The 26,913-nt window shown below is 47.3% G+C and overlaps 1 protein-coding gene across 3 annotated transcripts in view; it reads left to right on the forward strand.

The window, feature by feature from the left end:
- The first annotated feature begins 400 nt into the window (after positions 1 to 400).
- The window catches only part of NHERF2 (NHERF family PDZ scaffold protein 2), a 32,267-nt gene continuing 5,754 nt past the window's right edge, over positions 401 to 26,913 (forward strand). For 2 of the 3 annotated variants that reach the window (XM_069062924.1, XM_069062929.1), the window contains exons 1-3: positions 401 to 1,335; positions 10,074 to 10,301; positions 26,465 to 26,644. In XM_069062924.1, coding sequence (XP_068919025.1) covers positions 1,126 to 1,335; positions 10,074 to 10,301; positions 26,465 to 26,644 — 618 coding nt within the window. In that variant the 5' untranslated portion in view covers positions 401 to 1,125. Of the gene's footprint in view, positions 1,336 to 9,858; positions 9,998 to 10,073; positions 10,302 to 26,464; positions 26,645 to 26,913 lie in introns of those variants that run through there. The other variant, XM_069062933.1, reaches the window with a different exon arrangement.

The raw sequence follows: 26,913 nt of genomic DNA on the forward strand, positions 1-26,913 counted from the left end.
ACATACTAGGCAACCTGTGATTAGGTACCTTCGAGAGCAGAGCTGGCCACTCTTCAGGAAAGGGCTTTCTGATAGGGGACAGATTGGCTGTTACTAGAGGGGAGGGGTAGTGTTAGGAATATAATCGAGGGATCAAACCTTCCTCCTAATTTGAAAACCTAGAAGCTGGAGTACCCCTTCCCCACCCCCAACCGCCACCGTGTAACTCAGGGACTGGCCTGCTACGAGGCAGTAGGACGGGCGAAACACCCCTCAAACCCTTTCCACAGGGTTCGGGAATCTCCAAGCAGGTCCCAGGCAGTACCCCTTCCCCCATCCTTCGACTCCGCCCCCAGACCTCCCACCCGGCGGGGGGCTACTGGGCGGGCGACCCGAGTCGCGGTGGGCAGAAGGAAAAGGAGGGGGTGGAGGAGGCGGGGCGGGGGCGGCGCTGAGCCGGAGCCCGAACCCGAGCCGGAGCGGGAGTGTAGCTTAGCCACCACCGTCGCTTGGTCCCAGCAGCCGCCTCCTTTCTTGCTCCACCCCCAGCCTGAACGCGTCCTTGGGGCGGCAGCAATCGCAGCCTCTGGTCCGGTCCAGTCCTGCTAGGTCCGGCCCGAACCTAGATCCCGGCCCAGCATGGCAGCAGAGGCCCCTGCCCCTGGTCCCAGTCGTTTCCCGGTCTGGTGCAGCGTTCAGCCCCGCCTCTGAAGGACTCCCGACCGAGGTCCCTGGGAGCCCGGCGTCCCTGCCCCTCAGCCCGCTTTCCCTACAGTAGTTGAACTGCGGCCCGGACTTCCCGGATCCCCCAAGTTCTGTACCTCTCTGCCTCCCTCCCTCCCTCCGCGCACCCCAATCTCCAGCAACTGAACCCTCCTCACTGCACCCCCGAGTTCCATCATCCGGACCCCTCAGCCCTCCCTCCTTCTTCTCTTCCAGATCTAATCCCTTACCCCACTTCGTTTTCCTCATTCCACATCCTCGGCCCCTCCAGGTCCCAGATCCCCCCTGGCCTTGGGACCCTTTCCCGAACTCTCCAGCCCTAGGACCCAGGACCCCCTAGTCCTATACTCCTTGGCTAGGGGTTCCTCGTAGTCGCCCCCGCCCCCTCCACTCCCCAGAACTCGCGCCCCCAGCGGCCGCGCCATGGCCAAGGACCAACTGCGGCCCCGGCTCTGCCGCATGATCAAGGGCGAGCAGGGCTACGGTTTCCACCTGCACGGAGAGAAGGGCAAGAGTGGCCAATTCATTCGCAAGGTGGAACCGGGCTCCCCTGCGGAGGCGGCGGCACTGCGCGCTGGAGACCGACTGGTGGAGGTGAATGGGGTCAACGTGGAGAAGGAGACGCACCTCCAGGTGGGCCTGAGATTGTCTGCATGTGTGTGTGTGTGATAGACACAGAGGGTCCAAAGGTAGCGGTGGATAGCAGCTATCCTGTGTCTGTGTGATTGAACTACTCTTGTATGAGCCTGTATGCTGTGACACCGTGACTGTATCTAGGTGCAATAATGTGTGATATTGCATGCCTGTGTGACAGTGTCTGTAATTATATTGTGAAACTCTGTGACAGTGTTTGTGTGTGAGCTGGTATCTCTATATGGATATTGTGTATCTGTGAATGTGTGGAAGAGAGTAAGGGGAAATTGTCTGGTGCAGGGAGCATGACACAGGACATGTAGCTAGAGAGCTCTGTGTGACTGTGTGGGTCACTCTTTTGAAGATGGATTCCTGACTGTATCTATATTTGATACTATATAATATTGTATCCAGGTGACACTATGTGTAGCCATATGTGATGCTGTAGAGCTGTATACGATCGTGACACTTTGTAGCTAAGAGTAACTGTGACTGTATGATATTGTATCCATGTGACATGTATAGTTAGCTATATAAACAATGTATCACTGTGTGACACCATGTGTGACCTCGTGTGATAATATACCACATACACACACTGTGTGATGCTATATATGTATAAACTGTGGAACACTGTAAATCTGCATGACCCTTTGTATGTTACATTGTATATGACACTGTATGACATTATAGCTCTGTGTGAGGTGACATTGTGTATAACTGACACTATATGTATATGGCTGTGAGACTTTTTTTGTCTGTGCACACTCTGTGTCTGTGTTTGGGTGTCAGAGACTGTGTGGAACACTGAGAAAGACACTGTTGTCCTCAAATGATTAGTCAGCTCACAGCCCTCACTTGCACCCCCTGGGGAAAGTCTCCCTGTATGAGGAAGAGAACAGTGTCAGGGATCAAGAAATATCTGTCTGTATGATGGATATCCTAGCCACTGTCACTGGGTCCTGGAGATGGGGGTCTTTGTCCTAAAGCCTGGCTCTGTTTGGAGGGAACAGCTCTTGGTTCTGGACTGTGGGCTTTCCTGGCACCATGACTCATTAGTAAGGCGGGGGGGGGGGGTTAACAATTCTCTGTTGATTGTGTTTCCCGTGTGTATGTTTGTATCTGTGTGTGTATTTTTGACAGAGAGAACACGTGTGTGTATGAACACTAGACTTGGATTTAGGAGTCCTTGTTCTATTGTTTACTAACTGTGTGACCTTGGATAAACAGTTAATTTCCCTGTTTATCTGTAAAATGGGGATGGTAATGTTAGGACTTCTGGCCTCACAGGAATGCTAGGAGGAAAGATTTTGTATACTAAAGAAATGCAAGCTATTCTCTCTTAGTTTTTCCTGGTTGCCTCTGTGTGTATGTGTGCGTGCGTGCACACACATGTGCCACACGTGTGCATACACACACATTTCAATATACATGTGAGACAACATATTGTATAGTCTAATCTTTAGCTCCAGAGCTACCCTCCAGATACACACTCTGGGACTGCAGTTGGGGCTTTATACTTTTGCTTGCTCTGTCTTGGCAAACTGCAGCAATCTTAGGCAGGGCAGGGGTGGGGTTGGGTTCTGTGTGTGTCTCCATCAGTCCTAAGGGAGAGAAGGTTGGGTAAGGGTCTTGCCTTATAGAATCAAAGAATGATGAAGCAACTGGGGGGCATTTGACTTGGAGAAGAGAGGACTGGGGTGGGGATCAGGAGAGCTGACTTCAAGTACCTGAAGGACTGTCATATGGAATAGGGATTAGGCTAGATCTGTTTGGCTCTAAAAGAACCAGGCAATGGGTAGAAACTGTAGAAGCAGAATTTACAGAAGCAAAATTAGCCTTGAATAAAGAAAAACTGCCCAATTGTGAGAGCTATGACAAAGTGCAGTGGGCTAACTCTAGTGGAGGGCTTTAAACAAAGACTAGATGGCTACTTGTCCAATGTGGTATAGTGGCCTTGTATCTCTGGTATGGGGTTGGATTATGTGGCTGATGGGGTTCCTTTCAGATCTGAAATTCTGTGATTCTGGGAATTAAGAGCCGGAAAAGGACTTAGAGACCATCTAGTCCTGCGGTTTCCAGCTTTTTTTTTTTTGTATTAAGGACTCCCTTGGCAGCATCTAACCTCTTCTCGGAACAATGTTTTTAAATGCTGAAAATAAGTAGGATTACAAAGGAAATCAACTATATTCAAATGCAGTGAACAAGTATATGTATATATATATACATACACGCATATTGATCTATGCATGTATACATATAATACACATGTAAATATAGGTATACATGAGCATACATATGCATGTATATGTAGACATGTCTATATGTATACATACATATATAGATATACACTCAGACATATACGTGTATACCTATATATATATATATATATATACCTACACACATATACACAAGTTCAGAGACCCTTGGTTAAGAACCCCTGATATATCCCTAACCCCTCATTTTACATATATGGACACAGAGGCCTAACCAGAGTGGTTACATGGTTTGCTTAAAGTCAATTAACCATTCTATGGCTGGACCTCAGTTTCCCTGCTGTAAAATGAGCACACCTCTCATTCCTAGGTTGGCCACAGGGTGATGAATTTTATAATAATAATGTTAACAATTATATAAGGTTTACTATATGCCAGGTGTTTTACAACTATTATATCATTAGATCCTCACAACAACCCTGGGAGGTAAGTGCTATTATGATCCTCATTTTACAGATGGGAAACTGAGGCAAACAGGGTGAAGTGACTTGCCCAGTGTCACACAGCTAACAAGTGACTGAGGGAGGATTTGAACTGAGGTTTTTCTGACTCCAGGCCCCTCAATTTATCCATTACACCATCTTGCTGACTAGTTGCCTTAGCAACTCTCCAAAACCATTTACTAAGGTTTTAGAAAGGTTGGGAACCTATGTGAGGCAGAAGGACTACCCATACTGACAAAATTACAGACCTTGAAGTATTAATTATTCTCCTCCCCCGAAGGCTCATTGTGGTATGGAGATGTCCTGGGGTTCTCTGGGGTTATACTAACAGAATGCAAGTTTTGGCAGGTTCCACCAAGCTGGGAAGACTTTGAGTACAGGCTGGCAATGGACTGCTTGTCTTTCCTCTAAGGATCAGCTTTAGCTTTGCTAAAGCTGGTGACCAGGTTGGCTGCAGGGTGAATTTTTCAGCCATAGCAACGCCTAAGAGAGTTTTTTAAGGCATAGAGGAGATAAAATCTTTGTTGGTGGAGGGATCACTTACACTGATGAAATCATGGACCTTTGAATTACTGAAGCTTACTACAGTATTATTTTTTACTTATTTTTATGAAAACTAACCACATACAATCCCCATTTCACAGATGGGAAAACTGAGGTCCAGAGATGATAAGTTGCACAAGAAAAGTCATAACAGTGAGTAGATGTCTGAAATGGGTTTGGAGATTAGGTTTCCTAGAGCCAAATCCAGAACGCTTCAACATTATCCAAGTCCCTTTAGGAAAAGCAGAGACAAGAATGGGTAGAAAGAGGCAGAGAGTTGGAGTATTGTGCTCCCATTCCACTTCCTGGGACCATGGGATATGCATTAGCACAGTTCCTGGAACACAGTAGGCACTTACTACATGTTGATTTATTGACTGATTGCCTTGGAACCTGTCCCAGCCTGAGGCTTTAGTCATCAAATCAGTAGTCTGCCTGGGACCACATAGGTTCAAGGGGAATAAGGATGCTTGTATAATGTATGTGTTGGGAGGGGAGGGGTTCATACTCATAAAGTTTGTTCTGGATCCTTAATGGAATCATAACTCTAGAATTCAAAGAGACTCAGAGGTTATCTAGTCCAACCACTTTATTTTACAGATGAGAAAAATGAGGTCTTAGGAAGGTTGTGACTTGTCCAGGATCACACAGCTAGGAAATATCAGAGGTGAGATTTGAATTTGGATCCACTGATTTCAGGATCAGTGCTCTTTCTACTGTATCATGAATGATCCCTCTGTGAGCATGCTCTCAGCAGCCAGAGAAGGTTCCTCTACACACGCTGTGCTAGGATTTAGGCCTCTACTCAATGTTGGGTTAATATCTCATCAGTCCCAAGGGTGTGGTAGGCACCTATTCTCTGACACTGCTCCCTAGGTCCCCACTCCTTATTAGCATTTGTTTCTTCCTAGTAGGCGAACTGGGTCCCCACCCCTGGCCAATCCAGCTTTATTGTCTGGGAGCCCCAGCTAATAATGTCACACATAACTACATACAATCCCCATTTTACAGATGGGGTAACTGAGGTAAGAAGAGAGGGTAAGTTGCCTGAGGGAAGTGATACAGTGAGTAAGTGTCTGAAATGGGTCTGGAGCTTAGGTCTCCTAAAGCAGGCTGCGGGCAAGGTCCTTGCTTCTTTGCCTCCCTGCTCCTCCCTCAGTGTCTGCTTTGGAAACTTAGTGAGTAGTATTCAGGAAGTGCAAGAGTGTGTGCACACATTATGTTATCACTGCCCTCAAGCATACGTTCACACTTATACTGTCATTCTGCTCCACACGCAAGTATTCACTCTGTCACCTTCATAGGCACAGTTGCACACTCCTTCTCTTGTGGATACCAAGACACAGTCAAAGAAGTGCATGGAAGGGCATCCACTATGCTTTAACAAGAATCCCTCTACAGCAAGTGGTCATCTAGCCTTTGCCTGAACACTTTCAGTGTTCATGGGAAGCTCACTATATCCTGGGGTAGCCCATTCCACATTGAGATAGCTCTAACTGGGGCAGCTAGCTAGAGTACCGGCCCTGGAGTCAGGATGACCTGAGGTTAAATCCAGTCTCAGACACTAGCTGTGTGACCCTGGGCAAGCCACCCTCCCTGGGCAGAGAGAGGGAGCTAGAGGGAGAGAATGGGGGAGAGAAAGGGAGAGAGAGAGAGAGAGAGAGAGAGAGAGAGCTAATTGTTAGGAAGTTTTAAGTTACATCTAACCCAGATCTGCCCTCTGGGGCCAAGAAAACAAAACAAATCTCATCCTTCTCCTACAACTTGGAGATGGATGATGTTGTAGGTTAGCTCCCCCCCCCCCCCCCCCCCTCTCTCCCCCTCTCTTCCCCATTCTCTCCCCTTTCTCTCCCCTATTCTCTCTCCCTTCTTCCCCCCCCCCCTTTTTTTTTGTTGGTTCTTGTAGAACTTTCACCATCCCCCTTGCCAGTGTAACTGTGAGCTTCCTAGAATATCGTGCACAGAAATGGACACAACACTCCAGAGGTAGTCTGACCAGGACAAAGAATGGTGGGCCTTATCTTGTCTACTTTGCTTCTGTTAAGAATAAGAACACACTGGCCTTTTTGGTTGCCATGTCCCATCATTATTGGCCCATAATGAACTTGTTCCCTGAAATCTCCAGATCTTTCCTCACATGAATTATTTTTAACCATGGTTCTTCCGTTCTGTGCTTAGGTACTTTTCTAAAACTCTGATTTTTGGCCCTTCTATTCATGGTCATTCCATTTCACTTAATTAGATGTAAGCCTATTGTTCTCTGGTACCCCTCTTGTTGTTGGAACCCTGGTTGTTCTGCAGTGGGTTGTCTATCTCTCTTGGATCTGTTTCATTTGTAACTCTGATAAGTGTGCCATCCATGCTTTTGTGAAAATCATTGGCACAGCTGTTAACAGAACAGGGCCAAGGACAGATCCTCGAGGCACACTCTACTGGGGACTTCCCTCTGGGATGCCTTCCTCACCCTAACTCCCAAACAGACCCCAGTGTTCAGTCACACACTCTGGATGGCACCCTACCAGGACATGCTTGTTCATTCCCATGCTCTCTCACCTCTCCCTAAATGCACCCCATATTCACATACTCTTTGTCACCCCCACACAGATATGCAGATTTGCTTGGATCCTTATTCCATTGCATACAATGATGTATACATTGTGGTTCTTTTGCCCCCACAGAGTCATGGGCCATTCAGATGCAGTGGCTAGAGCATTGGGACTGGAGTCAGAAAGACCTGAGTTGAAATCCAACCTCTGATACTTACTAACTTTGTGACCTTAGACAAGTCACTTAACCTCTTTTTGCCTCAGTTTCCTAATCTGTAAAATGGGCATGATAATAACAGCTACCTCCCAGGGTTGTTGTGAGGGTCACATGAGATAATTAAAAAGAGCCGGACATATATCAAGAGCTATATAAATGTTAGCTATTATTACCCATCAGTCTTCTCCCCTCCCTATCCACCCCAAGTCCCTCCTCTGAACCCTCTTTGGTTCATGGCACTGAGCCTCAGAAAGACCTGTGTTTGAATACCACCTTTGACACTTTTAAGTGAGACACTGAAACTCTCTGTATCTCAGGTTCCTCATTGGTAAACATGAGGATAATAATGATATTTCCCTCCTAGGATTGTTGTTCTGAAAAAAATGAGCTAACATTAAAGTGTTTTTGCAGTGCTTAAAGTGCTCTATAAATGCTAGCTATTGTTTCTGCCCTTTCCCGTTTCCATATTCTTCCTCATGATGTACTTATTTACTCTGGGCTGGGCTAGGCCCCCAGCCAAGGAACCTGTGCTCTGGCTTCAGCAATGCCACTGACTTGATGTATGGCCTTGGATAGGTCTCTTGCCCTGACTGGGCCTCAGAGTTGTGTTCTTTAAAATGGGGATTGTAATCCTTACCCTTCCTCCCTCAAAGGGGGATAGTGTAAGGAGCTACTTTACTCTTACATCTTATGTCGCCTAAGGTGTATTGTTATTGTTACTAGATTGGGAGCTCCCTGAGGGCAGGGCCAATGTTCTGTCCTTCTCTGCCTAACCCCACAGGGTCCAACATGCACCAGACATGGGTGATAAATGAGAGAAGCCATCAACATGTGTATGTGTATGCTTGTATACAAGCACAATTATGTGGTTTGGTGTGGGGGGCAGGGGGAGAGAAGCTTGGGTACTTGCTCCCAAAGAAAGGGTCAGAAGTCTTGACTTGCCTTGCCAGGCTCCAGGGATTGTGCTTCAGTTGTGCACCCCCTGCTTTGGTTTCCCTCATCTTGCCCAACTTTTCTCTAATGTTTGGCATTGAGATTTCTGGCACGAGATCAGGAAAAAAGGTTAGGACCAGCATTTTCCTTCTAAGAGCACAAACCTTTATCCTCTCTGCCTGATATCCTTTTGACAAAGCCTGATTTCTTCCTTTCCTTGTCCAACTGATGAAACTGGATGGTCAGGCTTTAGGAACAGTCTTTTTTTTTTTTTTTTTAGACAAACAGGGTTAAGTGACTTGCCCAGGGTCACACAGGCAGTAAGTGAATGAGGCCAGATTTGAACTCAGGCTTTCCTGATGCCAGGCTCTATCCATTCTACCATGTACCTGCCCCAGCAACAATCTTATACTGAAATATCCAAACTTATCCTGTAGAGAATGACATAGGATCACGAGATAAGTAGAAGGAAACTTAGAGGTCATAGTGGTTTGGTGGTTAGAATGTTAAACCTGTTTGGAGTCAAAATGAGTTTGAATCCTGCCTCAGACATTTACCAGCTAAACTGGCGAATCATTTAACCTCTCTCAGCCTTAGTTTCCTTATATGTAAAATGAGGATGATAACAACACTGATTATTGTGAAGATCAAATGAAATCTATAAAGTACTTTGCAGATGTAGTATTATTCCCAATGAGAAAACCCCAGCCTAGAGAATGAGAATGACTTGTCCAAGGTCACACAGCTGTATGTGACAGTAGAGTTTTTGAGTGTTCTGAAGGGAAGGCAGGTTAGGAAAGAAGGGGCCAGCCTGGGTAGAGTCAGTCATTCGATCAACAAGCATTTATTATGTGCCAGGCACTGTGCTAAGCCTTAGAACATTCACAGGAAAGAGAAGATGGGATAAGTTCTGATAGACCCAAGGGAAAATGGGGAGACCTAGACAGATTGTGAGATTCTTCCAGAAGCATTTGGGGAACCTTCAGGAAGCTGCTCCGTCAAATCTCAGGGGAATACAGCCCAGGGCTGACCACACTGGGACAAGCCAAGCCTGAACCTTCGAGGCTTCTCTGAAATGGGGGGAGGTACCCCTAGAGGGAGGAGTCATAGGGATCATAGGATTTTAGAGGAAGAAGGGACCTTAAATGTCATCTGGTCCCATTTTACAGACTAAAGAAATTGAGGGTTAGAGAGGGGGAGAGATTTGCCCAAGGTCAATGATTCAAACCAAATTTTTTTGCACCCAATACTGGTTCTCTTTACTATACTATATATTTGTGGTAGAGAGAGGGGAGTCTTTACACCAAAGCTCTAGGACCTGACTTCAGGGGATAGACTTGGTTACTTGGTGGAGGGAACTAGATCCCTGGATGGGGCATAGATTAGGTCAGCAGAACTCCCAGGGCTCTGTCCCCTTCTGTCCTTAAAGCTGCCTCTAGTCACTGGCTTCCAGCCTCCATTCTCTCCAGTTCTCTGGGAGGGGAAGGAGATTTCATAGTGTGGGAGTGGGGGGCTGGCCTAGCCAGGAGGAGATCGAAATGAGGAAGGGAGCCCTCCTCAGTCCTCATAGGCAGAGCAGTGTAGAGCCAGTCATGGCCAGGCAGGAATCCTCACCCATCTTCTCTGCCCTGGGAACTGGACAAGGCGGGGACAATGACTGTCCATATGCGCATCTGTCCATATTCTAGTCACTTCCTGGACTGGGTGGGTGGCCAGTTGGGCTTCTAGGCTAGTGAAGAGCCTTTCGCCTGGACTTTAACCTAAATCTCCCCTCCCTCAGGTAGTACAGAGGATCAAAGCTGTAGAGGGTGAGACCCGGCTCCTCGTGGTGGACAAGGAGACAGATGAATACCTGGCCAGCCTGCATCTGACTTGCACAGAGGAGATGGCTCATCATGGAGTTCTGCCTTCAGCTCCTATAACCCCCCAGGATAATGGCAACCTGTGGGAGCCCCAGCCAGAGACCCGGCCCCCACGGGCTGTGGGGGGCAGCTTCAGCAGCCAGAAGGTAGGGACAAGATGGAGGGGACTGCTCTGTGATGTCTTAGCTCCCGTCAGCTGACCTACCCCTTCTGCCCTCAGAAGCTCTGCTTTCTTCCTGGGGGTGGGGTGGGGTGGTATGGAGGATGTAGTGTTAAGAGTATTGCATTTGGATTCAGTAGACTTGTGTTGGAATCCCCGTTCTTCATGCTACAAGCTTCTCTTCAGATCTCTGGGTCTCAGTTTCTTCATGTATAAAATGAGGAGACTCGTGCCTATGATCTCTAAAGCTTAGTTTTAAAGCCCTCTGATCCTCTCTCCAGAGATGTGCCAAGTCTGCTGGGGCCAGCAGCCTCTCTCTGGGCTTTCTCAGTCCCCGCTGAGCTGGGCAGCTCCCTCTCCGCTGGGAGCTGCCCAGCCTAATGCTGGAGCTGCCCTCCCACCCTCATCCCTCTGCAACAAATACACAAGGACAAATGTCAGCAGAAGCTGCCTTGGCCCCCAGAGCAACGGCTACCACATGGGGGTGGGAGAAGAATTCAGGCGGCAGGAGGGGTAGGAGGCTGTCTACTCAGAGCAGGTCTGTGTGTGGATGGTGTGTGGGCAAGTGAGAGAGTGAAAGTCAATGCTCCTTCGGGGTGTTGGGGGCAGTGTGTACTGTGAGGAGGGGAGCTGGCCTACATGTTCCTCCACACATACTCCCTGTAAGGAGGGAGTGGTCCCTGGGCACACTCTGGGCCTCATTCCCACCCCTACCTCTTCCTCAGAGCCCAGTGTGCTATCCTCCCCCAGCTGAATGGGTCTCAGAGCTGAGCTCCTGACATAACTAAAGCTGAGAGGAGGGGGAGGGGGAGAGTCATGGTTCTAGGCCTAAGGTTCTTAACCTGGAGCTCACAATCTCCAAAGAGTCCATGGATCGATTTCAGTGAGGGATGGAAGGGAGGGAGTCTGTGAACTTGGAACTTTTAATATTTTGATAACTATATTTCAATATAATTGAGATGAAATAATTTGTAATCTGAGGAGTCCATAGGTTTCATGAGATTGCCAAGGGGTCTGTGGCACAAAAGAGATTAAGAGCCCTTGTTCTAGGCAGAGATCCTTGAAGGGATGGGGGGTCTGAATGCTGGCAGCCATTCTGGCAATGGTGTGGAGATGGGGGCTAGGGTACAGCTGTGGTTCAGATCTGGGCTCAGCCAGGAAAGACATCTTGAGGCAGGTGGACTGTGTTCTCAGCTGCCACAGTCCCTTGAGTTGCCTTTCCTGGTCCTCATTGTTCAAGGAAGGGGGTCAGGACTTTGAAGGAAACTCCCCCCTCCATTGTGAGATGAAAGACCTCCCAGGGCAGGCCATAACAAACCCTCAGGAAGCCAGGCCCGAGCTTCCTGGGGCCCCACCCTAGACGCACCCTCAATAGCCAGAGCACTGATTTCCCTACTTTAAAGCACTCTTTGATTATCTTCTCTGGGCACCCTCTTCCTCCCAGGCTGACCACACCTGGTTGTCAGGTGAGGGTCTTCCTTGTACCTTTTCTTAAAGATTCCAGCCTCCAGTTTCTTCTCTTCTCTCTTCCTTCTTGAACCAGAACCAAGAGGGAAGGATTTTGTCCTTACTAAGGCCAGGAAGGCTAGATAATAGAGAGCTATTTATGCATGTGTGTGTCAGTAGGGGTATGCCTGACTGAAGATGGGTTCTTGATTGTGCCATGGGTGGGAGACATATCTAATAGCTCCCCTCTGCCACATTGTCAATTTTCTGTCAAATCCCTCTCCCTCCCTCAGAATTTTCTCCAGCTCCTAGGTGCCTTTTCTGCTCCAGTCAAACTAGATTCCTCAAAGTCCCCTCTCCCCCCGCCCCCCTTTCACATTAGGCTCACTTCATTCCTGAAGGTAAAGCCCTTCTTCCTTTCTGCTTAGTCAAACCCCACCCAAACCCCACCCCCTCCAAAAAGCCTTCCCTGATCCCTTTGGCCTCTCATTTCTGAGCTCCTAGAGCCTTCAGAGTTTGAGTCCAATTGCTCTGTTCTTGTTCTCTCATCAGTCCTTATGTCCTCCCCATCCCTGATTATGAGTTCCCTAATGGCAGGGCCTGGGTTTGCTCCTTCTGTGTCTTCCCCAATACTGTATACCCATCTATGTCAGAACCCTTCTCTGCTGTTTCCCAACATCATAGTTGGGCATAGGGTTTGGGTGCTCCAGGGGAGGAATCGAATGTATAAAACTTTAGAACTGAAAGAGTATTTGGACACAATTGAGTCCAATCTCTTCATAGACTAAATTTCAGAAAGAGAAATTTATTTACCCCAAATTACCCATCAGATGACTAATAGAGGCGAGATGGGAAACCCAGATTTCATGAAATAGTCAAGGGCTCTTTTCCATAGTCCCTCTGAAAGAATCCTGGTATAAGAAATATCTTCAGTAAGAGGGTCAGAGAGGCAAAAATCTGGGGACTATTGGAACCAGGATTGGAAAGGCTATTTCAGGATCCCTCCTCCTAGTCCCAGGGGCCAAAGCTGTTTCCCCCTCATAAGGCACATGACCCTAGGCAGGTCCTAGGCCCTTGAGGAGGAAGAAAATATAACCTCTCTCCTCCCCCAATTTATTTGGACATAAATGTTCCTGGGTTCACCTTCCTGTGGAAAAATCCACTAGCCTAGGCTGTCCAGACCTTATCTATAGGCTCCAGAGTCCTTGCCAGGAGGGCAGCACCCCTTGGGCCAGCTGGGGCTGTGTGAGGAGGCACAGGGTCATTCTGGAGTCTCAGGAAGCCATGGGGCGGGGGTGCTTCCTTCTGAGTATTTTTAGTGCAGCACAAAGGCATGGGGTCCCTCTCCCTTTCTTCGTGAAGCTGTGGGTCTGGATGGGGATGGGAGAAGTGTTGGGGGAGGAAACCTGGGAGCAAGGGGTGGGGCAGGACAATGATTCTGGGTGTGGGGCTCCTTAGGCTGGAGAGTCAGGCCATCCCAGGGGAAGCTCATCCTGATTCCTCCCTCTGCTACAAAGATGAGGACATAGGTCAGGGATATTGCCTCTCCACCTCCGCATTGAAGAGTGGGGTACTGAGGGGGCCCTGAGCCTGGAACAGGAGCAGAGTGACTCAAGCCAGCCCAGCTCCATTCTTTTTTTTTTTTTTAAGCAATCGGGGTTAAGTAACTTGCTCAAGGTTACACCGGCCAGTTATTTCTGGGTGTGGTGCTGAGTGTCTGAGCCCAGGATTCGATCTCCAGGTCATCCCAATACTGGAGCCGGTGCTCTTACTCGCTGAGCCACCTGGCCGCCCCTCCAGCTCCATTCTTTAGATATCACTGGGCACTGCCTCAACCAGGATAGATTTAAGGGCTGAGATCATCATCATCATCATCATCATCATCATCATCCCAGCCCAGCCATATATAGTTTTAAGGTTTTGCAATTGGCCCTGCTATGCCCTGATTTTGTTGGAGCCAATCCCTCCTCAGGCTCTCAGGATCTAGTGGGTCTTCAGCCTTGTTGGACCCCAAGAGTATAGAAACTGCCTTTAATTTCTTCCAACCCCCCTGATATCTTCTGATTATAATTGAGGCCTAATTTGGGGGAAGCCACATCAGACCAAAAGAAGGGTCAAACAGTATTAATTCTGACCCTGTTTTCTAGGTGGGGCCAGGACATAAAATCTCTGTATGCCTCTATTTACCTCTCCCAGACTGGGAGGGCAGGAGGAGTAACCATTGCCTTTACAACCAGCCTCCTGTCCATCTAAGGGAAAATGGGCTGTTAAGGTGAGGATGAGCTAAGCAAATTCCTTCTTATTCAACTTCCTCTACTCTCTGGGAAAATTTCAATGCCCTAGGTATTCTAGACTTGGGGGTGGGTGGGCAGAAGGACTAGAGGAAGAACTAAAACTCATTAGCAAAATATATTATCATTATATGAATATAATAAATATGATATATAATATATGATGATTTATATCATATGGGGTGAATGAGGGTTCAGACCAGCCAGAGTCCAGCTAAGCATTTGTCTTGTCTTCTCTCTGCCTTCAAGGGAACTTTTCTGGCCTGTGAGGGAAGGGTAGAAGCTGTCTTTAATTAGGGAGAGGTGGTGGTGTTATCTGTTGTCCACAGTAACTCTAGGGGAGGTCAGGGCTGGGGATAGCCCTTAGAGATAGGAGCTACGTACAGGGGTCATCCCTTGAGATATGTATGGGGGATGGATTTAGGGATGGGAGATCAAGTCCAGAGAGGCTCTCCAACCAAATAAGACCTCACCCACTTCCTCCCCCCCTCAAAAAAAAAAAGTCCCTGAGGAAGGAAGGAAACAAGAATTTATTAAATCATCTACTATGTGCTAGACACTAGGCTAAGTACTTTACAAATATCAGTTTGATCCTCACAACAACTCTGGAAGGTATGTGCAATTATTTTTTAAAATTTATTATTATCATTTTTTATTTTGGGGGGTATGTGCAATTATTTTTTTTAAATTTTTATATTTTTTGGGGTATGTGCAATTATTATTCCCATTTTATGGTTGAGGAAACTGAGGCAGATGACAGTTCAGTGACTTTGCTCAGGTCAGGTGGCTAGGAAGTGTCTGTGGAGGGTGAGGAGAGGAGGGAGGGTCACCCAACCTGAAAGGGCAGAGATGCTTTTCAAGCCAAAGTGATCAGCAGGTCTGGTATTTGGGTGAGGAGACCTTCTGTCTCACTGAATTGGGGGGGGATGGGAGGTGGGGGAGTAGTTTCTCTATCTCCATTTGGGTTTCCCTGAGAACAGGATTAGAGGTTTCCCTGGCTTTGTTTTTCTAATGTCAAGTTTTCATCGATTGCTAAGTATTTCACAGAAACAGACCCAGCAGTATTAACCAGATCCTGAGTGAGTAGGTCCTTTCCCTTCTGTCCCTATCCCATAGGCAGGGTGGCCAGAGACAAGGAGAGCAGGACAAGGTTCATTTCCTCACTGCAGGATCCCCATAGGCTGGGTTTAGGGCTGACACCCCCCCTAAGGTAAGGTAGGAGAGAGAGTTGAGAGTGGAGACTCCGATGAGGAGCCTAACTATGCCTGTATCTGAGAATGGCTTAATATACAGATATCCTTCACAAAGTCCCTGGGCTCTTTGAGGATGACAGAAAGAGCTGCCTGCCCTAGGGAGTGACCATATGTTCTAGTTTCCATATCTCTGGGCTGTTTGAGCTAGGGGCTGGACCAGATCACCCTTAAGAGGGCTCCATGGCTGAAGAGTGGGAACAAGACAGGAGATCTATATTGTCTACCCCAGAAGTTTATGCTTCACTATCTTCCTCCCCATACTCCTCCCTAAACCTTTATTCAGGAACAGGGCAGGGGCAATGACTTCTTTCCTTTCTGGGGAAGCGGGTGGAAATTGAGGCCCCATGCTTCAAACTACCCAGTCCCTTCCTTGCTTTGTAACCAGTTGGGTTCAGCTCTGGGCTCAAAGATTTGAGAGTCTGCCAGATTTGCACTGACCAAGCCTGGGATCTATGACTTGTATGAGAGAGGTAAATCCATGCTTTCCCCCCAAGTCCTCTGAAGTGACTCAGGCCCCATAGCCCTGGGCTGTCAGACCCCTCCAAGTGACTCAGACGCCCCTTCCAGAGCCCCTCAGTTCCTCCAAGGTGACTCAGTCATCTCCTCCACCCTTTCAATCATTATCTTTCCCAGCCTCTCCTCAGACAAAGGGTCTGGCCCCCGCCCTGCCTGTCCCAGTCCCCTGGGTCCCCCAGGATCCCTGGACCGGGGGAGGAGGTAAATAAGAAGCTGTCTGTGCTAAACCGAGGACAGAAGGTGGAGGCTGGAACTTGCTCACTTGTACTCTCTCCCTGCGGGATAGCTGTGTCCGTGGGTCCATCCAGATGGCTCGGTCTGGGATTACCGCCCAGCCTCCCAGAGCCCCTCTGAGGAGTCCCTCCGGGGCAGGCATACAGGTCAGGTTGGGTCAAGTACCATGTGTAAGCAGGACTCTGGGCCGGGGTGGGGGTGACCAGAAAACCTTAAGGTAAGGGACATGTCTGAGCTTCGACATGGACATGTGTGAATAGAAATCTTGGACTAGGGGCATGTGTGACCAGGAGTGCCAGGGCAGGAGAAGATTCATGGCTGGGTCCTCTAGGAGTTTACCTCTAGGGGATAAGGAGTAACCAAGACTATCTGGGACTGGGAACTCTGAGGAGAGGAATATACCTGACTGGGCCCCCAAGCTTGCCACAACATGAGTGGGGGAGCTGGTCCAGACTATGGGAGATTTGCAGGGGTGTATGGGAAATCATCAGCTTCTCTGCAGCCACCTGGTCCATCTCTTCCTGAACCTAAACTTTCTTCCTGGATCCTAGTCTGCATCTTGTGTCTCTTTCTTTGCTCCTGTCCATCGTATTCACAGAGGCCTTTGAAACCTGAGAGATGAATGTGTTTGTATGGGGGGGGGGAGGTGCTGAGTGGGCCCTGCTATGCATCCTAGGGACAATCTCTTGTTCTCTCTGTGCCTGGGTTCAGGGATGGGGATCAGGACCTTAGCTGTCCTTCAGGCCCTGCCTTGTATGAGCCCTGAGACCCTTACAGGAAGAGGGAGGGAGAGGTCTTAGGGAGCCTTAATATCTGGGGAGGGGTCCTAAGCATTGTCCCTTTGTCTCTTCTTTTCACTTTGGGCCTGTCCCTGTTTTTGGTTTCCTAGAGGTAGAGGGTACATGGGGTCGAGACTGTCCCATTCTTTGCCTTTTCCTTTCCAGGGAAAGATCTCTTTTTCTTCAAGGACTGGTGGCTTAATAAGGAATGTGCCATATGATGCTGACCTCCCCTTCCAGTTCAGGAAGTGCGTGTGGGTCCTGAGTCCAGATCCTTCTGGCTGTGTGCATGCAGACTGGGTGTGTGTGTTGGGGGGGTGGGGATGCCTTGTGGAGTGACAATGAGGGCTTTTCTGTTGCCCTGGGATGGGTATTCTGTGAGTCATCATGCCCCTAGGGGAGGTGGGATGCTGTCATACTGAGCCTCCTGTCCCCTCCTTGGCACAGTCAAAGGCCTTGGACAATGGTTGCCCCAGTGTATCCAAGGCTGGGTCCGCCTTCCTGCCGGGCACACAGCTGGCCATACAAGAATCCAGAGAGATGCTGGAGTGGAGACAAGGGAGATTCTTCAGTGAGTCTTGGACCTCAGCTTGCCTGTCTGTCAGATGGGGTTGAAAGCAGGGGTGAGAGACATCATTGGGGCAGGTCTTCAGGGTCAGGTCAGGCTGGCCAGGATGGCAGAGGGTGGGGCAGGCAGTTAACTGAGCTCCCTGTTCAGCAGGAAACTGGCTTCTATGCTAGGAGTCAGCCAGAGCCAGGCCAGGAGAAGAATGTCAGCAATGTGATTTGGCTGGGACACTCCCTCCTGCTGCATTCTCTCACAGCCCTCACCATCCAGAAGGAAGCTGCAAATGAAACTAGGGACTGCCCACTCCCCATTTGGCCTTGGGATCAACCCCTCCTCAAGGGTACCTGGAGAGGGGGAAATGAAGGTACATTCATTGTCAGGCCTTACCCTAACAATCCCCTGATGCCACCAGTTGACTCTGGAGTTTCTTGCCTTGGGATGATCTGTTCGAAGATGTTGCTTATGTGTGCCTAGCCAGGGACTGAACTAGGGCAGGAGGTTAGTTTGTAGTATGAGGTTTCAGGGCTAGACAACAGGAGGACTTACCAAATCTGCAATACAGGGGTGGGAAATGGAGTTTGCTTTCCACAGGAAGGTTGAGGGAAGGGAATAAAATAGCCTTGATGACTGGAGGCCCTTTTGGCTTAGTACTGTCTTCTGCCCATCCTTGTCCCCCATTGGCTCAGTGCTAGAAGGAAGAGGTATTAGGGCCTATATACTCCTTGGACAGTCATCTCCTCCCCCTCCATCCCTGTAGCTTTCCCAGTCAGCTTAGCCCAGGAAGCACTGACCCCTGTATGCACCCTGGCTTCCTGTTTCCCCTATTCTAAGGCATAAGCAAGGGGAAGAGACTGCTGAGGCCGTGAGAAAGTTTCTGGGTGGAGAGAGCCTCTGCTGGGGGGCCACGTTTGTACATGTGTGTAGAATCCATGGGACTTTTCTCTGTCCTCATCCTCTTTGACCTCTGCATCACTGGATTGTGGACTGGAGGGTCAAACAGTGTGGTGTACCAGGAGGAACTCTGGACCTAGAAACAAGAGAGATCAGAGTTCAAATTCTGCTTCGGATACTGAACTAAGTGATTACTTTAACATCTCTGAGTCTGTTTCCTCATCTGTAAAATGGGTTATGAGAGGATTCCTGGAGTAGTGAGTAAAAAATCCACCTCAAAGTTAGGGAGATCTGTGTTCAAGTCCTTCTTCTGACACATAGCACCTGTGTGATTTTGGGCAAAGCGCTTAGCCTCTCAGTGTGCCCGAGCAACTCCCCAAGACCATAAAGCAGAAGAGTGAATACCTATCTTCACTGATAGAAAGATTTTCCTCATTGGGAGTTTCCTCTGCCAATGAAATCACAAATCTGGTTCAAAAAAAAAAGGAAGGGAGATAAAAAGGTCAGGACAATATCTTCAGATCAGTGAGATGTAAAGCAAAATAATTGCTTTATAAATCTCAACTCTTAGGTAACAACTGACTTTTGAATGACGCTTTAAGTTTTATGAAGCAATCCACATGCATTTATCTTGTTGTTCCTCAGAACAAATCTGTGAGAAAGCTGGTGTTATTATCCCCAATTTACAGATAAGGAAACTGAGGCTGAGACAGTTTACAATTTGTCCAAGTTTCAATGAGGTAGAAAGCCAGCATAGTATAATGCATAGAGATCTGATCTTGAAACCTGGTGTACTTGGGCTCAAGTCCGCATACTGGCAGAGTGACCCCTGGGTACTCAAATCATGAACCTGCTTTTGGCCAGAGGTGTCACACACTGGCTTGATCCAGGGGGCCTGAATTTATCCTACAACCCTCTTTGAGTGCAATGGGAATCAGATTAAAAGGTAACTGGGAAATATTAAAATACAGCAAAACATAGATAATAGATTACATTTAAAAACAAAGTCCATGTGTGGACCACAGGGATCCTTATCATGGGCCCCGATTCTATTTGAATTTGACATTATTGCTTTAGGCAAGCTCTAAAACTGTTAATTGAGGGGAAGATGCCATCCTGCACAGCTAGAAGGAATTTCCTTATGTGAGGAGTTCCATTTACATCCATGAAATCACAGCCCATCCCTGTCCCATAAAACTAGTAAGTCTCTGAGACAAGATTGGTACTTAGATCTTCCTGATTTGGGTCCAGTGGGCTGACCATCACACCTTCTAGAGCTATTATGAGATTCAAATGAGATAAAGTAGCCATGGTGCTTTGCAAACCCCAAAGAACAATTTAAACAAATGTTAGCCATTATATTGCTCGCCCCTTCCTTCTGGATATTCCCTTCCACTTTATTTTTGGATCACAGGGTCTTGGCTTTGGAGCTGGAAGGGACCTTGGGAGATCACCCCTCATTTTACAGGGGAGGAAATATGGTATTTTTAGATGCAGGGGTGGGGAACCTTTGGTCTTGAGGACACATGCAGTCCTCTAGGTCCTCAAATGTGGCTAAAGGCTACACTTGAGGACCTAGAAGGCCATATGTGGCCTTGAGGTTGCAGGTTCTGCACCTCTGATTTAGAGAGATTGAGTGACTTGGACAAGGTCACCCAGCTAGTAAATGACAAAAGTGGGATTTGAACTCAGTTCCAGTTACACCATGCTGTCTATGCTGTCACTCTCTTGGTTATCTTTCTTCTGGGTTTCTTCAGTGGTTCAATCATCTATGTTCTACTCCCTAAATGTAGGTATCCTTCAATGAGGCTCTGTGCTAAGCACTTCATTCTCTATATACTTTCTTTGCCTTGGCAATCTCATCTGTGTCTATAGCTTGAGTTATTACCTCTGATCCTCATAGGAATCTGGATCTATAGATGCAATTCTAATCTCTCTTCAAAACTCCAGCTCTGAGTCTCTAACTAATGGCTAGACATCTCTACCTGCATGTCCCATCAAATACTACAAAATTCACCATGTCCATAATGGAATTCATTTCCAAACCCATTCCCAAACCTGACCATCCTTCTGACTTCTCCATCTCTATGGCACCACTATCATGCTCCAAATCACTTAAGCTCAAAATCTTGCAATCATCTTCCAGGGGTGTTCTGGGATCAGCTCAGGCTGACTCAGGAGAGCTGATTGTTAAATTTTCAGTGTGAGCACTTACACTTCAAAAATCTGCAAACACTACAAACCTGGGCTTGATTTACTGTTTTGTTGATTGTCCATCTAGACTTAAGAAAGTGGTGGAGAGAAGGTTAATAACAAAGATTAAACTTAAAAGTATGTTCAGTATGCATTTTTTCTTGTTAAAACAAACATTTGCCAGCACATTCCCGTGGATGCTTTCCTCTCATTTGCTCCTTTTTACCAAATCACATACCAAGGAGCAGTCAGGTGACGTGGTGGATAGAGCACCACCCCTGGAGCAGGAGAACCTGAGCTCAAATCCAGCTTCAGACACTTACTAGCTGTGTGATCTTGGGTAAATCAATTAACCCCAACTGCCTTAAAAAAATCACACAGCAAGTCCTGTTAATTTTGCCTTTGCTAGTGTCTGTATCCCCTTTCCATTTCTACTGCCTCCACGCCGAGTTTGAATTCTCATCTCATATCTGACCTGGACTTTGGCATGAGCTTTCTAGCTATTCTTTGTCTCTAGTCACTTCTAGTCTGAACCATCCTGTGCAAGTTGCCAGGTTAATTTTCCTAATGCACAGCTCTGAGTAGGATGTTCCCCTGCTCAGAACCCTTCCAGTGGCTCCCCACTGCCTGCAGGATAAAATCTAGACTCTTCAACCTGCCTTTCCAAGCTCTCCACTGTCTGGATCTGCTCTGTAGCTCTGACTACTTCTTTATGGATCTGATCTGTCCTAAACTTTCATAGTCCTTGAACATTTCCTTCAATTTTCCTCATTAGTGTCTGTCTCTATACCTGAAATGTCCTCTCTGGCCCTTCCTTTTTATCTCTTAAAACTCTTTGATCTTCTAAGGGACTAACTAAGGACTAACTCAGGCATTATATTCTCAATAACTTTTTTTTTGGAGGGTCGAGGGGAGGGCAGTTGGGGTTAAGTGACTTGCCCAAGGTCACATGGCTAGTTTTTGTGTCAAGTGTCTGGGACTGTATTTGAACTCAGGTCCTCCTGACTCCAGGGCAGGTGCTCTATTCACTGTGTCACTTAGCCGCCTCAGGCATTATATTGTCCTCCAAATATCTCTTGATTCCTCTCTTTGACTTGCCCCTCCCTCCCCAAATAATTACACCTAGGTCCCAATTAACGTAAATTTTGAATCGTAATGAATCCCGTGAAATGGTCCCATTATTCAAATTTGCACTGCATATTTCCATTAGTCTGGAACAATTTTATTGTATTTTATTCATGTATTACTTTGAATAGTGCAAATTCAAATACATGTAACCACTTCATGAGATTCATCATTCCATTAATTGGGACTAGTTGAATAACAATAACAGCTGACATTTATATAACCCTTAAAGATATTTCCTCATACACTAGCCTTATGAAGTTGATAAAGGAAGTATTATTATCTTCACTTTACTTTTAAAGAAAAGAGATCATGGAAAGTTAAGAGCCTTGTCCAAGGTCACACAGTAAATGACAGGTGACAGTAGAACCCAGGTCTCCTGCCACCAAATCCTACATCAAATTTACTTTGCTATGCTATGCTGTATCTCTGGTTTGTGCTCCCATGGCACTTTTCTGACATCATGTAGACCTAGAATTTTTTTTTTTGATGGGCAATTGGGGTTAAGTGATTTGCCCAAGTTTACATGGCTAGTTTGTGTGTGTGTGTGTGTGTGTGTGTGTGTGTGTGTGTGTGTGTGTGTGTTAAGTGTCTGAGGTTGGATTTGAACTCAGGTTCTCCTGACTCCAGGCCCGGTGCTCTATTCACTGTGCACCTAGCCACCCCTAGACCTAGAATTTTATTTAATTTTATTTTTTGCCTTTTGGAGGGCAATTGGAGTTAAGTAACTTGCCCAAGGTTACACGGCTAGTTTTTTTGTGTGGGTGTTAAGTGTCTGAGGCTGGAAATGAACTTGGGTGCTCCTGACTCCAGGCTGGAGCTTTACTTACTGCGCCACCTAGACGCACCCTAGACCTAGAATTTTAACAATGTAAGGAACTCCTGCTATCAAAACTTTTTCCAGTAATGTAGATCAACAATCTGTCTATAACTGATATTTAAAGACTTTCCTGGGAGGCAATGGGAAGTTAACCAGCTTGCCCTTGGTCACACAATTAGTATGTGCCCAAAGCTGAACTTGAACCTGGGGTTTCCTGATTCCCAGGCTGACTCTCTATTCAATACACCAAGTACTTTGTGCCTCCCTTGTGTACTTATCATAAGAGAACAGCTTTAGTCAAGTGGTAGGGACTGAAGCCAGATTCCTGGCAGTTGAAGAGTAAGTGGGTGGTGAGGAGTGAGTAAGCAGGCAGGTAGTGAGTGAGCAGAACATTGTAAATAACTCTTGAGATGCTTGGCCACAAAAGAAAGGAGAAGGAAATGGGGTGAGAGTAATAGAGGATGCAGATTTTTCTTTCTAACAGGAATAACATGAGTGTGTTTATAGGCAGAGAGGAAGGAGTCAATGGAGAGGGAGGGACTGAAGATACAGAAGAAATAGGAAATAATTGAGTAAGGTCCTAGAAAAGAGGAAAGATGTGGATGGGATGAATAATTAACCTTGAGAGCAGAAGTTAGGAGAAAGGATCATAGGATAATGTTGAGATTTCAGAGGTCCTTCTAGTCTCAACCTCTCATTTTTGCATATGAGGAAAATGAGGCTCATTGAGGTTTAGTAATTTTCCAAAGGTCTTGCCACCCCACCAAGCCTAGATGAAGCTATGGAGAAATTTTGAGGGGGAGGAGATGGCCTTAAAAGAGTAGATGGGGCAGGGAGGGTGGAGTGGTAGACTGAAGAAAGATTTAGAATAATTACTGTGCAGCATTGTTCAATAGAGATGAATAAAAGGGTTGCCCTGAAGTTGTCAGGCGTGTGCCTGTAATACAGGTGCGTGCACATGTGCATGTGTTTCTGTGGGTGTCTATTTGTCCATGAACACGTGTGTTTGTGTTGATGGGTGTCTGGGATTCTCTAAAGAACCCTTGAGATATGGCTTTATGCCACAAACCTTGATCAGAATTTTCTGTAACTCTACCCTCATCTATATGTATGTATGTATATATATACATATACACACAATACATATACGTGCATATGTATACACACAAATATGTATACATGTATGTTTTTACATATACACATATATACACGTTTGTTTTTACATTAACTTCATTTCTCAATATACCTGCTGTCTCCTTTCAGACAGCCATCCCTTAAAGTAAAAAAAAAAAAGGAAAATATGTAATTAACTAACAAATCAACTGAGTTTGACTGTATACCCATAGTCCCCACCTCTGGGAGGGAGGGAGGGAGGAAGGAAGAGAGGAACATGCTCCTAGCTCATCTTCAATATTAAACTTGGTTCATTATAATTACAGTGTTCAATTTTGATTTTTTCTTCCTATTTATGGTTTTGTATCATTATGTTTATTGTTTCCCTGGTTCTGTTGACTGCACTTTGCATCAGTTCTCATCAGTCTTTCCATGATTCTCCTACGCATTTGTGGTATTCATTACTTCTTACAGCACTGTAACATTCTGCTACATTCATATACCGCAGTTTGTTTAGCTGCTCCCTGGTTGATGGGCATCTACTTTGTTTCCAGTTCTTTGCTACTACGGAAAGTGCTGCTATAAACATTTTGGTGTATATGGAGACTTTCTCTCCAGATTTGCCTTCCTCGGTTGTCTATGCCCAGCAGTGACTCAACCCCCCTCTTTTAGCAGCAGCTGGAGAAGCTCATTTTCCCACCTCCAGGAGCAGTGTGGGCTGGCGGAAAGAGCAGGAGATCTAACTGCAGATCCAGGCGCTCACTAGTTGGGTGACCTTGGGCAAGTCAGTTAATTAGGAGAATGTATTCATTTATTGTCATAGTCTTTGTGCTTAGCACAGTGCCTTATTACACAAGCTAGGCTCTTTGATAAATGTTTTTATTACATTTTAGTTAACCTCATTCAATCTCCGCTTCCCTATTTCTAATGGGCTACAGGCACCTACTTATAATACTTACTTTACAAGACTGATGTGAGGAAAATGCTTGTAAGACTTACAAGTTGTAAAGGAATATGAGTTGCTGTTATTCTGGATTGGTGACTGAGATGAGAGAGTATGTGTAGTCTTACAGACCATAGCTTCCACATAGCTCAGCCTTCAGCTTTACAGACAAGGAAATTAAAATTCCACTGCTCTTCTTATGGGCTGGATCAGTGGGGATGTATTCACCCCCACCCCCACCTCTTTCTGCCTGTACTCTGCCCAGCCCCCTCCAGCTGGCCTGAGAAATCGGAGCACCTGGGCTGCCCTGGCCTGGTCTCCTGGCCACACCTCGATGTTTAATTCAGCACCTGCCCTGCTGCCTCTGAACTAGCCGAGGCCACTGTTGCTTGTTTGGGGAGTCAAGGGGTGGGAAGGGGGAGGCCCTGCCCCCCCTTCCCTGGGGGGCTCTCCAAAGTCAGGGTGGTATCCCGAACTCTTGGTTCTCTGAACTAAATGCTGCGTTCCTTGAAATGGCATCCCTCAGCCTCTGAGTACTCCAGGCCTTCCTTCTCCTGACTACCATCTCGTTGGTCCATCTGTCTAAGGAAGCCAAGCATAATGAGGAAGGTAAATCTGATGATCTGATGCATGAGACTTTCATGATGTGTGTTCAGTTACTATCTTTGAATTCTCTGTTGTTTTGGATAAGCTGGGCTCCAGATCTCCTCCTGGGATCTGATAGACTAGGGTCTGGACAAGACAGGGGCTGATGCTGGTTCTGGTGGCAGGGGCAGCTGGGAGTTTTCAGGGCCGGAGGCTGGGGGAACTCAGAGGATCCCGAGGGTGGGGGCATGCTGTGTTTGGAGCTCCTCTCTTCCCTACATTTTTCTGACTCTAGGTTTGTGGTACTCGTGAGCTGGGGGGCGGGGGGAAGGGTGGTGAACTGACCAGCTTAAGTCAGCATGGGGAGGCTCGGTCAGCTGTTGGAATGTTAAAAAACAACCGAAAGGCCAGAGCCAAGATCCCAGAAATGACTCCAACACACATGAACACAGACATGCATCCTCTTACACATATACACATGCATCATGGGTCTGTAGAATGTCAGAGCCAGAAGAGATACACAGACCATCTAGTCCATCCCCTCATTTTAAACCCAGGGAAAGGGAGTCTCCAAGAAGGGAGAGAGCAAGAGTTGAGGACTCTTCCCACCACTTTGTGTCATCACACACACAGAAACATACAGTTCTTCATTACCCACATGAATGTGGGCAGAAGGATAAACACTTAGAATTGACCTATATCTTGTTAAGAGCCAGTATTCTGGGGATGAGGCAGGGAACCATTAGGGGAGGGGAAAATTTTGCTGGATTTGGGAAAAAGAACTGAACCCAGGCAAGGCCATGGAAACAGTGAGTTCAAGAGGCATCCTTCCCTCCCTTGCCCTGGCCTGTGACCCTGCATTCCTTAGCATAGTGTGTGCATGTGGAGGCACCCAGATGCTGACAGCTGGAGGGGAGGCCATGCTGATAACTAGCTAGTCTTTCCTAAGTACCAGGGGATTCCTGGCAGGAAGGGGGAGGTGGGGCTGGGAGCAGGGCACAACTGGGATAGCAGAAAGGGAGGTGAGATCTCTACTGACCCTTTGAAGGGAGGAGGGCCTGGGTAAGAGAAGCTGTTTGGCTCTGTGTGTGTGTGGGGGTGGGGTGGGGTGAGATAGGGATAGAGACCTGAAGGATAGTCCTCAGCCATTGGGAGTGGAGTGGGGTGTAGATAGATGCCTATCTACCTATCCCATGTGAAAGCATAGATCTGAGAAGTCAGAGGAGAGTGGAGTCTTGTGGGTCTGGGCTATAGATATATTTTGGTAGCTTCAGAGACCATAACTCTGAGCTGTGGGGTGAGGTGAGGTGTAGGATCTGGACAGTCCCTGGGTCTGACCTGTGTCTGAGGCCATGCTCAAGCCATCCCTATTTGTCCACCCATTTTTTCCAGGATGTACCCGGAACTCCCCGGGAGCTGCGGCCACGTCTCTGCCACCTTCACAAAGGCCCCAATGGCTATGGCTTCAATCTGCATAGTGAGAAGTCCCGGCCTGGCCAGTACATTCGTGCTGTGGATGCTGGGTCACCTGCTGCCTACTCTGGTCTTCGAGCCCAGGATAGGTTAATTGAGGTGAGCTCAAGGGCTGCTGAGGGGCTGTGTTTGTATTTGTTCCTTTGCATGCAGAACCATGTGTGTTCCTGTGGGTTTGTCTCTGTGTGTGTTTGTGCATGAGCCCACATCTCTATGTCTCTATGGGAGGAGCTGGGGGAGGGGGAGGCTGACCTGCTGTGTTAGGAACCTGAGCTGTGTGGCTTTAGTCATAGCCTTGGCTGTGTTGGTGGCTCTAATAAATATTTGATGCTGAACCTGGTGCTGGGGATGGGGGAGGAAACAGGGGA

The sequence above is a fragment of the Petaurus breviceps genome, unplaced genomic scaffold (assembly GCF_028583685.1).
Source record: "Petaurus breviceps papuanus isolate PSGF00001 unplaced genomic scaffold, PetGlider_PUasm1.0 138, whole genome shotgun sequence".
Classification (NCBI taxonomy): Eukaryota; Metazoa; Chordata; class Mammalia; order Diprotodontia; family Petauridae; genus Petaurus; species Petaurus breviceps.